At 43.1% G+C, this 15,893-nt stretch overlaps 1 protein-coding gene across 2 annotated transcripts in view; it reads left to right on the plus strand.

Moving 5' to 3' along the window:
• Positions 1–1,423: 1,423 nt before the first annotated feature.
• DHX9 (DExH-box helicase 9) overlaps positions 1,424–15,893 on the plus strand; it is a 41,140-nt gene continuing 26,670 nt past the window's right edge. Inside the window, exons 1-10 of one of the 2 annotated variants that reach the window (XM_074961101.1) lie at positions 1,424–1,570; positions 1,804–1,924; positions 2,845–2,985; positions 5,864–5,981; positions 6,226–6,338; positions 6,818–6,966; positions 11,122–11,168; positions 12,329–12,465; positions 13,299–13,388; positions 15,101–15,262. In XM_074961101.1, coding sequence (XP_074817202.1) covers positions 1,431–1,570; positions 1,804–1,924; positions 2,845–2,985; positions 5,864–5,981; positions 6,226–6,338; positions 6,818–6,966; positions 11,122–11,168; positions 12,329–12,465; positions 13,299–13,388; positions 15,101–15,262 — 1,218 coding nt within the window. In that variant the 5' untranslated portion in view covers positions 1,424–1,430. The remainder of the gene's footprint in view (positions 1,571–1,803; positions 1,925–2,844; positions 2,986–5,863; positions 5,982–6,225; positions 6,339–6,817; positions 6,967–11,121; positions 11,169–12,328; positions 12,466–13,298; positions 13,389–15,100; positions 15,263–15,893) is intronic. The other variant, XM_074961102.1, reaches the window with a different exon arrangement.

Consider the following 15,893-nt stretch of genomic DNA (forward strand, 5'->3'; position numbering starts at 1 on the left):
TGAATGGTCCCTTACAGTATATACTAGCTACTTCTGCTAAACAATCTACCCATCTTGCATTTTGCTGGGAGTTCCTTTCCCAGTCCCGAAGAAGAGTTCTGTGGCTCAAAAGCTTGTCTCTCTCACCAACAAAAGTTGGCCCAATAAAAGATATGACCTTACCCACCTTGTCTCTCTTACAGTAGCTGAAGCAGAGCCAGACATTCTATATCTAGGACTTGTGTTTTTTTTCCCCCTCAGCTAGCAAGGGGTCAAAAGTGGTTTCCATCAATTGTTCAGTTTAGCATAGTTCACCCCCTGATCAACACTAGCTTCCTGCCCTTAATGGCAAGGATTGGGATGTTCTTGCTTTTGTTTGGTTTTCTGAAATGTCTAGCTAAAGACAAGGTGGGTGAGGTATTTAAAACTTGTAACCTCATACCACAGATTGTCTTTTCAATTCAATGGAACATGTAACCATGCTGGTTAACTACATTAGCTGGAAGTTTCAGCCTCACTAAGCAAGGAGAGACAAACTTACTCTGTGAGTGTCACAGCTAAATACAAGGTGGAACAAATCTGTGATACTGAGTATGTTTCCCAGACCTGAAGAAAAGCTCTGTGTAAGACTGAAAGCTTGTCTCTCTCAACAGCACAAGTTGGTCCAATAAAAGATATCACCTCCCGCACTTTATCTCTCTAATAGCCTGGGACTAACACTGCCATAATAACTCTGCATATAGCTAAAGTACTGTATTTTTCTTGCTTAGAGAAACTTCTGACTAATCTGCTTAACCGCCATGGTTACATGCAGTCCATTGATTTGAAAGGATATTCTATAGGACGAGGTTACAAGTTTTAAATATACCAATAAAGCACTGTTCTACCAACTTTGGTTTTCCTTCTGCTCTCCCCCAGAGGGACTGAACACTCTGGCCCCAATCCAGCAAAGCACTTAAGCATGTACTTAACTTTAAGGGAGTGAATATCTTTGTGACTTCAATGGATCTGCTAATTTGCTTAAAGTTAAGTATGTGCATCAGTCAGGGCTGTCCCTAGCTATTCTGGGGCTCTATACAGCACTCCTGCAGGGGGGGGAGGGGCAGGCCTCTGCAGCAGTGGGGTGGGGGAAACTGCCCCTTAGCCCTCAACCGCCGCTGGGGCCAGGTCGCTGCACTTCTCACCACTGGTGAGTGCAGGCCTGGCCCTGCTGCCAGCCTCAAGGCAGTGGAGGCAGGGCTGCAGCAGAGCAGGGCAGGGGCTTTTGGGGAAGGGCTGGAGTGGGGGCAGGGCTGGGGCAGAGCAGTGGTGGGAAGAGGGAGGGCTGGGGTGGAACAGGGGCGGGAGCCGGAGGGACGGGCCCCGGAACTAGGCCTGCGGCCGGCCTGCCACCCGGGGGCGCGGCTCCCTGCCTTCGGCCGTGGTGGCCTTTGCTGATACCCCTTATACGCATGCGCCCCGCAACCACCATTTTGTGGCGCTCAACGAGCGAGGTGTTTCGCCCCCCAGCGCAGCTACCCAGCCGACACCGGGTAGAGGCTGAGAGTCTAGGGGAGAAGGACGGGCGCCTCTGCTCTCTACGGTGGGGCGAGTACGTGCGCTGGAGGGGAGGGGCTGGGTCCAGAAGAGGGGCCTGATAGAGTGGCCTGGAGGGGCCTGATAGAGTGCGTAGTGCGCATGCAGTTTTGTTTGTGCGCATGCGCCGTGGTTGGGCAGGGGCTGCGCTCTCCCCCCATCCTTGCCCCCATTGCTGGAGAGGCGCGCGGCCCTTGCCCGCTTCCCGGCCCTGACCCAGCAGCGCTAACGGTCGCGCTGTCCCCGCAGAGGCCGCGCCATGGGGGACGTGAAGAACTTCCTGTACGCCTGGTGCGGCAAGAGGAAGGTGACGCCGACCTACGAGATCCGCGCCGTGGGCAACAAGAACCGGCAGAAGTTCATGTGTGAGGTGCGGCCCTGGGCGCGGTGGGCTGGCCGGGGGCGCGGGCGCCTCACCGCGGCGTCGGCGCGGTCCCGGCGGCACGTACAGCGGCGCCGCGGCCGGCGTGGCTCGTCTCCGTACACCGGGCCGGCAGCTGCAGCCGCAGGCGCGGGGTGTAACCGCCCGGGGCGGAAGGGCCGGGCCTGGGGTGTAGCTGCGCAAGTCGAAGTTAAGGGGCCAGTCAAGGATGCCGTCAGCGCCGCCCGGCATGGACACCCGCTACCTGTTCCCCATCTGTGTACAGCCCCACGCCAGAGAAAGTAGCATTGGCTCCACGGCCATTTTACTACCTCATCCTTTTCCCCCTTCTCACCCTAAAAAGTAGGAGCGGTGCCTGGGTGGCTCTGCTTACAGGCTTGGCCCTTTCATGTATTGTGTTTAATATTTATGCACCACCTTGGACAATTCACTGATTTACAGTGAGGGGCCTCGTTAGTGTAATTAGCTGGCTTCTGACACTTCACGTTTGTTGGCTGAGCAAAACTAGGCCCTATGCTCAATTTCTCTATAGAGCAAAGAACTGGTTGAGGCAAGCAGCGACACGTGCCAGCATGATAAACCCCATTTCAGCCCTAGCTGCTGTTCCAATAAAAATGTTGACATCCTGAATGACTTACTGCCCAATGAAGCAGAAAAGAAATAATGGGGAGGGGGTGTGGGGTATGTGCACAGCCTCTGGCATGGCTAAAAGCCGCTAGCACTTAAAAAGTTGAGACCTAGCTATCTGCTCTGGGGAAGATGCTCAACTAGTAAGGGAGCCAGGAGTGAATAGAAACAGCTGAGATTCCATGTTGATTGAGAGTCCACTGGAATTGGTTGGGTATTCACATGGTGAGGTTTTGGTGTTGTAAACACTTACCTGAGAGTCATTTTTTTGTCTGTTGCAGGTTCGGGTGGAAGGTTTTAACTACACTGGAATGGGCAATTCCACAAACAAGAAAGATGCACAGAGCAATGCTGCTAGGGACTTCCTTAATTACTTAGTTCGGTTGAATGAAATCAAGAGTGAAGAAATTCCAGCTTTAGGGGTAAGTATCTTTGTCCGCATCTGTCACGGAGGAGAGCAGGTTTGATCCTCTCAGGAGGTAACTTGTAATGTTGTGCTGCTAGGTAGGTTGTTAGCAGCAGAGATTGAACCTGGGACCTCTGGATCTAAATGTAGGAGCCACTGTTCCTGGAAGGGGAAAGCCTAAGGTGAGGTAGAAGACCCAGGCTTTCCACCTCAGCCTGAGGTGAAGTAGAAGACCTAGGAACAGGAGCTATGGGGAAACAGATAGCATGGGGCTGCTGGGGGGGCAGATGGGCTCATAAGGACTAGTGGGAGAGGACAGACTAGGGCAGGGGCTGAATGTGGAGGTGCACGGCTACATAGGGACAAGGGAGTGGCTGGTTGGGGGTATAGGGACACAGGGAGGGTTGCAGGACCACATGGCGATGGGGAAGAGTGGGTGTCTGAGTAGGGATGGAGGAACACCTGGACAGGGGGTGCAAGAACACATGAGGGGTGCAGGAACACATGGGGAAAGGGGCAGATGTGCCTGACTGAATGGAAGAGGCTAGGGGTCACCCAGGGTCTGCCTGGGGGAAGTTCCCTAACAATCCCTCCCTGTTCCATACTTTTCCCACCCATACCCAACAACCCTCCCGAGTTCGCACCCAGGCTCCTTCTCAGCAATTTACTTCCCTCTCCCTCAGCTCCTCCATTACTCCTGACTCCCCAAAGTCTTTGCATCGCTTCTGAGGGGTGCGGGAAATATGGTTCTATATTGTAGTTTAAATGAATTATTACTCAGAGTTCTGTATTAATATGCCTAGTAAGGAATCTATTTGTCAAAAAACATTTCCTGACTCTTTTTTGTTGTCTGTATTCTTACAGACATTCTTGCTGACAGGTATTTTGAAATAAATGACCAAAAATAATTGAAACTGGTGTGATTTATATTGTTACTTTGACAAATAAAATATGTAGAATTTTTAACTTTTTGGTGCAGAATTCCCCTAGGAATACAATACTGGAGGAGATTGCAGGAGCCAGTCTCTTATCACTGCTCTAATAGTTTTATAAGCTATTTTTCATCACTGTGTAATGAAACCAGGAATGGGTTTAAGATCCTCTGCCATATTGCCCTTTTCCTAGGAAGCAGTGGCTTTCTGCTGCTTTTGGGTTGTCTTTTCGTTTGGATACCGCTGGCACTGGTCATAGTTTGGTCACGCAATTGTGATGTAAGAGTGTCAAGTATGTCTTTGCTGCAGAACACTGAATATCAGCTGTAAATTGATGGTAATCTTGTCTTTTGGTCTGTTGCTCATAGCTTTGCTGAGGCACTGGAGCAGTCTGTAGACCCAGGCAAGCAGTACTGTACCATTTCTGCCTGGTTAGAGTCTAGACCCCATAGTTATGAAGATTATTTTTAATGGAAGTTTGTGATCAGAAGAAATTGGTAGCTTTGATCATCCTATTCATCAGGAAAAGCTTCCTGCTCACTACTGGTGAGTGAATTTTTCAAGCCCTGATTTATTATAGGCAGGGTTGGCAGCACCTGAGAAACCTCTGTGAGATGGGAGGGTCATCTTACCCTATTTTACAGATGGAGAATTGTGGCACAGAGAGATTAGGGTCAAGAATAGTCACTAATCTTGAGTGCCCATTTTGAGGCCCCTGGGACCTGTCTTTTCAGAATAGTTAGCATTATAAAACAGGCTCCCATTGACTTCAGTACTTCTACAAATCAGACCCTGGGTCTCAAGTCAGGCACTCAGAAATTGAGGAACATTCAGTTAATGGCCACCTGTGAAAAGTTTGGTTTAAGTAACTTGCCTAGCATCATGTAAGAACTCTGTGGTAGAGGCAGGGCTAGAATCTGTTTCTCCAGGCAGCATTCACCTGCCCTAACCATGAGACTGTATCTTTCTTCAGTTCCCTGCCTCATTCACTGCACCTTGTAATGGTGCTGACCAAGATGGTCAGAAGAGGAATTTGCCTGGGGGCAGGGGTTTGCCGGGGGGTGCTCTGCGACTGTGGGGCCTACTTCTGATCCCTCGTGCAGCCATGTTTGTGAGCAGTTTTCCTCTGGGCAGTGTCCGTTGACTCCTTGGATGTCTTTGAGCGGTCCTGGGTGCTGTCAGTGGTTCTCTGCTTGAGGTCCCCTTCCAGTTCCCTGATTTTTCACACTACAACCTTCACTCCCATCCCTGTTTTTTTCATTTGTTGTCCCCAGTATTCAGTTGTGGCCTAGGTTCACTGTCCCCCTCTGCCTTAGCCTGGGGAGGGCCTTTAGCTACCGGTGGGCTTAGGCCTGCTGTGTTCTGGAAACCGCAATAGGTTCTCATTTTCCAACTTCTACAGCAAATGAAGAATGGTGTCTTACAGCGAAATCTCCTTCACAACACAACCATGGTTCGTTCCTAGAGCAGATCCTTTCTGCTAACTGAGTGGGCTGGGGTCCTGTGGGAAAACTATATGTGATTGTGTAATTAGACTATTATAATGCATGTGTATAATGGGGCTGAATTAAGGTTGTCTAGCTAACTGCTTAACGTTTGAGTGCTTGATTTTTGCAATATTAATAATGTTCTTTTAACATAGGTTTTTGTGTGTAATTATACAGTGCATTCAGTTTATCATGGCTATATAAGCCATGGACCATAAGCTCACTTTTTTCCTGTCGCCTGAAGCAACTAGCAATGTTAAATTGTGAGTTTCAGTAGGACCCCTGAAAGCGCTTAAATGCTCAGCAGTCAAGCTTTTTAAATGTTTTAAATGGAAGCTTCTGACAACAATGTTCTATAACAAACATATCTTTAAATTGTATGACAACTTTTCTGACATGAGGGTTGAATGAAAAGTTCTGTCGTTTTATATGAAGTTGATGGCATTGCCATTTATGGGCTGTTTCCCTTCTCCAGGCAGGAGCTGCTGATGCTCCGGATGGAATAGTGCCTGAAGCACGGGGAGATGCTGGTGAACGTGTTTCTACTCTGGGCGGACCTCTTCCTCCACATTTGGCACTGAAGAGTGAAACAGGTAAGACTTTGAATATATGTAACTTACATTTTGTATATACGTGTGTGTAATACATTTTTTATCTTATAGTATCTTTGTCTCCTATGTGTGTTTCTTCATAAAGAAGATAACTAAAAGTAGTTGAGTATTTCGGAGGCATGGCTGGGAACAGTTCAAATTTTTATCTTTCCTCTTTAGAGCACCTGACTTCTCAGCATGCATCTCACAATTGTTAGGAGAGGGGTTAACCTTTTCCCCCCCTTAGGTGGTGGTCTGGCTGCCGGAGTTGGAAGCTCTGGCTATGGTGGAGCTCAGTGGGACCGTGGAGCCAATCTGAAGGATTACTATTCAAGGAAAGAGGAGCAGGAGGCACAGGCTGTAAGTTAACCTATCTAATTCTACTTTAGCTCTGAAACAAGTATTTTCCACACCCATTAATTATTGATTAGAATTTGCAGCCATGCTTGTAATTTTTAGGAGTTCAGTATTTTGTAATGTTTTAACTGGCAGAAGATTTATCAGTGAAGGAACTATCTGGTTACTGTTAATATCCAACAAACTGCTAACTACTGTAACTAATTTACTATCTTAAATTAGTAACAGAATAATTCTGGGTACACTGACGGTTAGATTGTCGTCATATCAACATTTATATTGTTTATACAGACTCTTTGCTGTTGCAGTCTGAGGAAATAGTCTTGAGGCCCTAAAGACACTTAGATTTCTTGTGAAAATTCCTGACTATTCTGTGGCACGCTGACCAATTAGGAAACTTGACTTTTAAATTTTGTTTTAAACATACTTGTAACAAACCTTTACGGTTAGAGCCAGTAAATTTAAATTGTTTTCAATATTAGACCTTGGAGTCAGAAGAAGTGGACTTAAATGCTGGTCTTCATGGAAATTGGACCTTGGAGAATGCTAAGGCGCGTCTGAACCAGTTTTTCCAAAAGGAGAAGGTCCAGGGAGAATATAAATACACTCAAGTGGGGCCTGATCACAACAGGTTTGCTAGTTTCACTCATATCCTTCTGTAACAAGGGTTAGAAACATTCATGGGCAAGAGGAATCCTTTCTGGGAGCTATCCTATTTATCTAGTTTGTAGTACTCTGCAGTCCTATGTGGGAAAGCTTTTGTTCCTTGGTCAGCAACTCTTAAAAAAAGCCAATGAGCAGTAGTCCCTGGAAAGAGGGGATTGTGCCTCATGTTAATCTTAAGCAGCTCCTTTTTTCCTTTCTAAGTTGATTTTAAAAAGTGTCTTTGGCTTTGCAGTGTCCTATCCAGTGTGTTAGAAGAATGGCATCTGTGCTTCTGGACCTTGGGAGGGAGGGGAAAGAGATCCTTGGCACTGGGATATGAATGACACTGTGGAGAAATCTTTTTCTGGTAGTTTTGGCACTTGCTTAAAGAAATGTCTGTTGTTTTGCACTTTATAGTGGTAATATTGCTATGATCTGGGTAACTGAGAGGTCTCAGTTTGATTGCTAGGCAGTTATCTCAGCAGTAAATAATCATTTGTGGTACTCACTATAAAATGCATTCAGGAAATGTTAATGTGTAATGCTTAAATTAGGTTAAGCAGGGAATGTATCTAATGGATACTTAACAATTGTTACTGATAGAGCTGGTTGAAAATTTCCGTTGAAATATGCTGATTCAATAGAATCAGTGTTCTGTGGGAATGTGTTGATTGTATTGAAAGTTTTGGCAGAAACCAGGAAGGCTGGCCAGCCTGGTTTCCTGCCAACTGGTCAGGATCCTAGGCTGCTTGGCTCCCTGGTAAGTGAGGCAGCAAGCTGAAAAATACTATTTCAGTTCTTCTGAAATGGAATTATTTCCATTCTGTGGAAAAATTCACAATTTTGAGTTTTCATCCAAACTTGGGACACGTTTTTTTTCAAAAATGTGAAACTTTTTGTGGCAGGGAAAGTCTATTTTCTATCTTACTAGAATCATTTTGTGGTGAGAAACGCTATTATACTTCAGTTCTGTATAGATAAGCCTTTTGAAAGGCACTGTGCCCTTTGCCATCCCAAATGTGTTCTCCGAAGGTTATGCTATTATCAAGAGACGGCTGGATTTTTGTTTTCTCTGATTCCAATATCCCTTGATCTACTCACAGAAGATTGCCAGGAACTCTGAAGTACCTCTCCAGTCAATTCCTATTAATGGTGGGAAATTTCATAAAAATCTTTTTCAGATATATGAACACATTATGTGTTTGACACCAAGACATCCTGGTATTCATGTAAACCTTGTATTGCCATTAGTGCAAGTCAGTTCACTTCCATTTCAGTTTCCAAATGTTGGGCACTTATCTCTCCCAAATGAATGGGGTGAGGACTAACTGTAACTACTGAGTACATATAAAATTCAAGTTCTGAGTGTTGTTCAGCAGATTGTTTACTTCTGTTATCTGCAGGTTGCTGTTAGTGTATGTGGTGGTATGGGTCCCTTGTGGGTGGAGACCTTAAAATCCATGTAGTTGAGGAAAGTGGGGGTGGTGGTTGGTGCTAGTATGTTTCTCAGCCCGCTTGCTGTTCTTCCAGAGAGCATTCCAGGGTGTAGTATTTATTACTCCCAGGAAGGCTCGTATGGATTACTCTCACGTGGATCAGCATGTTGGAAAGAGAGTGGATTGTGAGAGAAACCTGTTGTAGTGCATCTGACTCTTCAGACCTATTCTGATATTAGAGGCCAGGAGTAAATTTGCATATTAGATGAATCCTTCTGGTATATATACAGTAAAAGCAGAGGAATAGTTGCACTATCTCTCTGAATTGCAGAAGTGGGGTGGTAGTATTTTTAGGAAGCACAATCCTCACATATATCTAGGCTTGGCAGAATTCAATTTTCGATTTTTTTAAAATAATTTTGACACATAATATCAATGTTTTTAAATTTTCAGTTGTACAAAACTGAGTGTGTCAAACAGTTGTTTAATGACAGACACTGAGATTCAGAGAGTTAAAGCTTTAGAAACCAAACACTAATTGTAAATATCACATGTCAAGAGATACAGTTTGATTTAAGCTTATTTTAAGTTCTCAGGCAGCATTTTTCTTTCTTTGCTTATCTGTAAATTTTGATTATCATTGATGGTAATGTCTTTTGTCCGTTTGTATGTGTATGATGAAATCTAAACTTGCTGACATTTACCAATAAAAATGTAATCCTTCCAAGTCTATGTATAACTTGCCAGTTCTGATTTTTTTTTTAATATTCTTTATATCGAATGTCAGTTTTATGCTTCCATAAGTGAGGAATTTTAAAGGCAAAATATGTATCTTCAGTGGATTTTTTTGTCACTGTCCCTTCAAAACTGAGTGGGTACAAGTACTTGATAATAGCATACATTTGGAATCAAGAGGGTTTATTTTGAGTGACAGGAATGTAAATGTAGAACTTCTGGTGCACAGAATACAAAATGAGTATTTTAGCAAATGATGGGATGAGACTTTTACCTTTTTGGGGCTCCACTGGCAGTCTGGGTACAGCATTGCTGCTCTTGTTTCATGCTGAAAGGGGTAGCAGACGGCGACACCAGAGATCTGTGTTCATTCACACATGTGCTTCTGCTTAGGCCGAACTAAGCAATCACATGGGAGTCTATTGTAAACTGATTTCTGGTGTCGCTGTTCCCCCCTTAGGTGGAGGAGAATGAGATTGAGTGCTGACTATAAGCCTGGCTGAGAAACATACTGGCATCGGTCATTAATGAAAGGGTGGCTGTTGTATCCCTGAGAGCCAGTGGCCTTTGACTCATGAAGCCGCTGTGCCTGAAGGTCAGTTCACTGGTGGTGCAGGAAGGAGTCTAACATTGAACTTAAAGCCTCACCTAACCTTTGTTTTATTCACAGCGAGAAATCAAGGCCGTGTCCTAGCTGCAAGGTTCTGCCTGCAGCAGTGGAAGCACCAGAGGCATAGTTTTCAGAGAGGAACTGCATCTGTTAGAGCCCAAACACCTTGGATCAGATTTGCAAGTTTAAACCCAAAGTTATAACAACATGGTTTTAATTTCTAATCTTTGAACACGCATTTGTGCTGTGATTTAAAAAAAAAAAAAAAAGGCAAAACTTGTGAGGTAGGTGCCCAATGCCCATTGAATTTCAGTGGAAGTTTGGTGTCTTATTCCCTTAAGCTTCTCTGAAAATCACAGCCTTAATCAATGTACCAGTAGTCTCTTTAATGAGTTTGCTATATGGTTAGCAGTCCGAATGTTTGTGTTCTGACTGAAGGCAAAGCCAGAACACATGGAAATGAGGGCAATCTGAGCAGATTGCTCTAGATTTCAGTGTTAGGCGGTACTGCATATAGGAATCTTGTTAACAGAACTGTTGACTACAATACAAAGGCAACTCTGTTATCTGCCTATTTGGTCACACTTCACCACTTGATTCCAGGCAGGATAGGAGCCTGTTCTTGTGTCCAAACATATATACCTTGAATCTGGGGTAAACAAGTGAAGATATCCAACCGCCCCCCCAAAATCCATCCTCTTTGGGGCTCATCAGATAGTTGTCTTGTGCTGTCAGTTTAAGGTTCTGTCCTGAAAAGTACCTGTAAAATGAGGACATGGGTTTCTGTGTTCATGAGTCCAGATCAGACATACTCAAATTACCTGATTTTTTTTTTCCAATTGCCAGTCCTTTAAAGTCACTCTTCAGTTCAAAAGTTAAGCTGTATTTTACTAGGATATCAATCCAAATACTGTTCCTCTTCCCCCCCCCCCACCCCCTGATGTTGCCCATTATCTGTCAAGTTGCATAGAGTACAAGTAAGGGAAGAATCTGGATCTACAACTGGAACAATTGATCCATCAGTTAAACTAGAATCCAGTTTACTCAGCTGAATTAGTTTTTATGGGATTAAAAGCACTAGGATTGTATTTGTCATTAGCTGTTGTAGTATGAATCTACTGCTCAAAATACACAGGGAGAAGATCTCACAATTGAGAAGGTGTCACGGTACAAGGGTTTTCAGAGAAAAACACATTTTAAGGTTTAATGTTTCATTTGTTCTAGAATTGAGGAAATTGTTTTATAATTGAGTTTTGATGAGCTTTGTCTAAACAGTTGGAAAGCCTGGCCATCTTGGAAATGTCGGGTTCAGCCACTCTCAGGAATTAAAGCCTTAACTGTGTCTCTCTGTGTGTTACAGGAGCTTTATTGCAGAAATGACCATTTATGTCAAGCAGCTGGGCAGAAGTAAGTGTCCTCCTTTTCTGGTTAGTTATGGGTCTTAAAGCAGAGAAACATGAGAATAATTATGAGTACATGCAACACTAGTTGGATGGTATTTCATGCAATAATGCACTGCTGCCAGTGCCCCAGTGGGCCCCAGTAAGCCTTTCAGCTGCTTGTTCACTAAACACATAGGCCTTTCTTTTGTACACTGTAAAGGGATGGCCTGTGATAACCGGTTACATAGTGTATGGTGGTTTCAAATAGCCATATGTCTGGTTAGTGAAATATCTTAAGACTCTTGGCCTTCAACCACCTGAGGGATGCAGGTATCTAGTATTATTGCACTGCTTGAATTATTGCTTTTAGAAATTATTTTTAACGAGCTGGCCTCTGCCTTCATGGAAGTCTATTGCAGTAAAGTCCAAAGCAAGCAAAGAGCTAGAACTATGAACATTCAAGAAGCCACCTTGCTCAGGTTAAGTATCTAGACAGTGACCCAGGATAGAGGTATACGCGACTAGGATGGAGGAAGATGGGTGGGAGTTGGAGGGGGAACCCTGGAGAATCACAAAAATTACACAATTTCAAAACAGCTAGTTAGAAACTTGTGGGTTCTTTTTTTTTAAAGATACCAAGCACACAAGTCTTACTCTTGTGATTTCAACTTATAGCAGATATCTACACAGTTAGAAACTTCATCAGTCAATTGATCATCTTTTTATAATGTCCATAATGCAGTAAAACTGATGTAGTGTGGTGGCATAAAATGGCCAAACTGTCAGGTGTTCGAAGACGCAAGAAAAACAAGTGTTAAGTCTCTACTGGATTTGTAGGCTGATGGCTTGAAATTGAAAATGGGCCTGCAGCATAGCCTGGTCCAGGTGAGTGCTGTAAGGGAGTCCTGGCTTTCACATCTGTTGTGAAAAAGCCCCGTTAAGCCTGGGTAGGCTGAATGCCATAAGGTAAACCTGCCATCATTAATACTGTACTGTGAATTTACTTGTGTTGGTTACAGCCTGGCTGGAACTGGGAGTCTCTCTTCTCAGTAGGGATCATTACTGAAACCTGCTTCTAAGTAGCCACTAAACCCATCTCATATTGCTATCTTATGCTAAAGCTGTTTACCCACACAGACAACATGCATCATTGGCTACTGTAACCTTAATGTTTGTGTGCTGCAGGAATCTTTGCTCGTGAGCATGGATCAAACAAAAAGCTGGCAGCACAGTCCTGTGCTCTGTCCCTGGTCAGACAGCTCTACCATCTTGGGGTCATCGAGCCCTACACTGGGCAGACAAAGAAGAAGGAAGGAGAAACAGTGAGTCTGCTATAGGAGAAGTAGATACTGAGTCAGAAGGAGCAGTGAACTGGTGTAAATTTGTCCCTGCTTGCTTATGCTCTGTGTTTAAACTTGGGAAGCCAATGCAATTTTCTGATCTCCAGAACCAGAAATTGATTTTGATCTGGGGAAAGATGAGTGGCTGGGATGAACAGAGAAGTAACTACGTGTGTATTTATGTGTGTGTGTGTACACATGCGCGCTTGGAGCAACAGAGAGGTGTGCGGGCGTATTGAAAAATACGGGCTTGTTTTATTCATGGTCACATTCTAGAATAGTAAAACTAAAAATAAAAAATATAATTTTTTCAACTTAACATAAGAATGGCCATACTGGGTCAGACCAAAGGTCCGTCTAGCCCGATATCCTGTCTCTGACAATGGCCAATGCCAGATGCCCCAGAGGGAATGAACAGAACAGGTGTAAGCATCAAGTGATCCATCCCATGTTGCCCATTCCCAGCTTCTGGCAAACTTAATTTAACTTCTCAGCAGACCAATCAGTTTCAGGTTCTCTTGTGTTAACAGTACTGCAGTATTTTGATTGCAAACAGTGAAAGGAGTGTCTACATGTTCATTTTAACAAACAAACAAAAAACAACAGTTTTTTAAGAACATAGATTATTGTTGAACTTACATTTTGTACAAAAAGTACCTTTAATAAATATGAGTTCTGAGCTGTCAGTGTCCCTTTTAACTTCTCTCTCCTTAGAAGCCTCTTAGCGTTTCATTATATTCTCCAGTGAGGTTCTTGTGCCGAGCCTTTTTTTGTGGATATCTTGGGGTTTTATTACAGTATTTTTAATTTCACAGGTAGAGCCTTATGAAGTGGTGGTCTCTTCTGATTTGGAAAATCAGCTGAATAGCATCATTCAGGAGCTTTCTCTTGATGTCATGCCACAAGTGAGTGTATGGTTCAGACTTGGGATGTCAAGCGATTAAAAACATTAATCGTGAGATTAATTATGCGATTTAAACAATAATAGAATACAATTTATTTAAATATTTTTGGATGGTTTCTACATTTTCAAATATATTCGTTTCAATTACAACACAAAGTACAAAGTTTACAGTGCTCACTTTATTTTAATTACAAATATTTGCTCTGTAAAAACATAAGAAATAGTATATTTCGGTTAACCTAATACAAGTACTGTAGTGCAATCTTTGTCATGAAAGTTGAACATACAGGTGTAAAATTTATGTACAAATAACTGCACTCCATAAAGCAATCTAAAACTTCAGAGCCTACAGGTCCACTCAGTCCTACTTCTTTTCAGCCAATCACTCAGACAAACAAGTTTGTTTACATTTACTGGAGATAATACTACCTGCTTCTTGTTTACAATGTCACCTGAAAGTGAGAACAGGCGTTCACATGGCATTGTTGTAGCTGGTGTCACAAGATACTCATGTGTCAGATGCTCTAAAGATTCATATGTCCCTTCATGCTTCAACCACCATGCTGATGACAGGTTCTGCTTGACAACGATCCAAAGCAGTGTGGACCAACGCATGTTCATTTTCATCATCTGAGTCAGATGCCACCAGCAGAAGGTTGGGTTTTTTTGGTTTTGGTGGTCTGGGTTCTGTAGTTTTCACATCAGAGTGTTGTTCTTTTAAGACTTATGAAAGAATGCTCCACACCTCATCCCTCTCAGATTTTGAAAGGCACTTCAGATTCTTAAACCTTGGGTCGAGTGCTGTAGCTGTTTTTTTAGAAATCTCACATTGGTACCTTCATATTTTGTCAAATCTGCAGTGAAAGTGTTCTTGAAACGAACATGTGCTGGGTCATCATTTGAGACTGCCATAACATGAAATATATGGCAGAATGTGGGTAAAACAGAACAGGAGATATACAATTCTCCCCCAAGGAGTTCAGTCACAAATTTCATTAATTTCATACATTTTTTTAACGAGCGTCATCAGCATGGACGCAAGTCCTCTGGAATGGTGGTTAAAGCATGAAGGAGCATACGCATGTTTAGCATATCTGGTACATAAATACCTTGCAATGCCAGCTACAAAAGTGCTATGCAAATACCTCTTCTCACTTTCAGGTGACATTGTAAATAAGTGGGCAGCATTATCTCCCATAAATGTAAACAAACTTGTTTTTCTTCGTGATTGGCCGAACAAGAAGTTGGACTGAGTGGACTTGTAGGCTCTGAAGTTTTACATTGTTTTATTTTTGAGTGCACTTATGTAACACACAAAAAATCTACATTAGTAAATTGCACTTTTACAATAAAGAGATTGCATTATGGTACTTGTGTGAGGTGAACTGAAAAATTTGAATATAATTTCTTTTGTTTATCACTTTTGCAGTGCAAATATTTGGAATCAAATAATATAAAGTGAGCACTGTACACTTTGTATTCTGTGTTGTAATTTATATAAATATATTTGAAAATGTAGAAAAACGTCCAAAAATATTTATTCAATTGGTATTCTATTGTTTAGCAGCACAATTAAAACTGCAATTAATTTTTTTGTTAATCGCATGAGTTAACTGCAATTAATCAACAGCCCTAGTTCAGACACTTTATTACTGTTTTTCCCCATCAATCTTACCAGTTTAATTAAACTTTTTTTTTTTTCTGAACTTGTAGCCTGAAGATCCAAGCTGTCCAGTTTTGCTCAACATTGGAAAGCTGGCCCATTTTGAACCATCCGTGAGACAGAATCAAATGGGAGTTGTCCCATGGTCACCCCCTCAGTCAAACTGGAACCCTTGGACCAGCTGCAATATTGATGAGGGTCCTCTGGCGTATGTAAGTCTAAGGCTGTTTCTTAGAATGGATCTGTTCCTATTTTCATATTCCTGGAACTTGTAAATGCATTTTTCCAGGTTTCTGAGGAAAGATCCGATAATCCATGGGACTTCTTGGATTGACTTAATGGATTTTGGGTTTGGCTGTCTGACAGCAGCCCCTTGCTTGTCCTGTTATTTGGCCATTTTGTTTCACACTATCACTTTGCAGCCCTTAAACAGTTCCCTATTTCATAAGGCAAGCATATAGGCTTCTTTAAATTTCAGTTTATAACTATTCTCAGCCTGTCTTCCCAATCCCCAGGAATCCTGCTTTTGAAAGGAGAAACTGCTCCACGCAGGTGTCACTTTCTTACCAGTCTGCTTTTCCATGGCTTCCAGCCACATAGAGAACAGTGGCCTATTAAGAAAAGGAAATGGTGGCTTGGCGGATGCAGCTGGCTTGACTTGAGTACCAACATAACCTGGTCAAAATAGGATACCCATCGCAAGAGTCTTGTGTTCTACTTTTCTGATCGGTTCATGTCCCTGTCTCTTCCCTGAGCTTTGCTTGCTTGGCTGAAACAATTATGCGTTGTTTTTCAAAACACGGCCCTAGCAACAGTCCATTATACGCAAGTTTGAGATGTTTG

This window comes from Natator depressus, chromosome 8, assembly GCF_965152275.1.
Source record: "Natator depressus isolate rNatDep1 chromosome 8, rNatDep2.hap1, whole genome shotgun sequence".
Classification (NCBI taxonomy): domain Eukaryota; kingdom Metazoa; phylum Chordata; order Testudines; family Cheloniidae; genus Natator; species Natator depressus.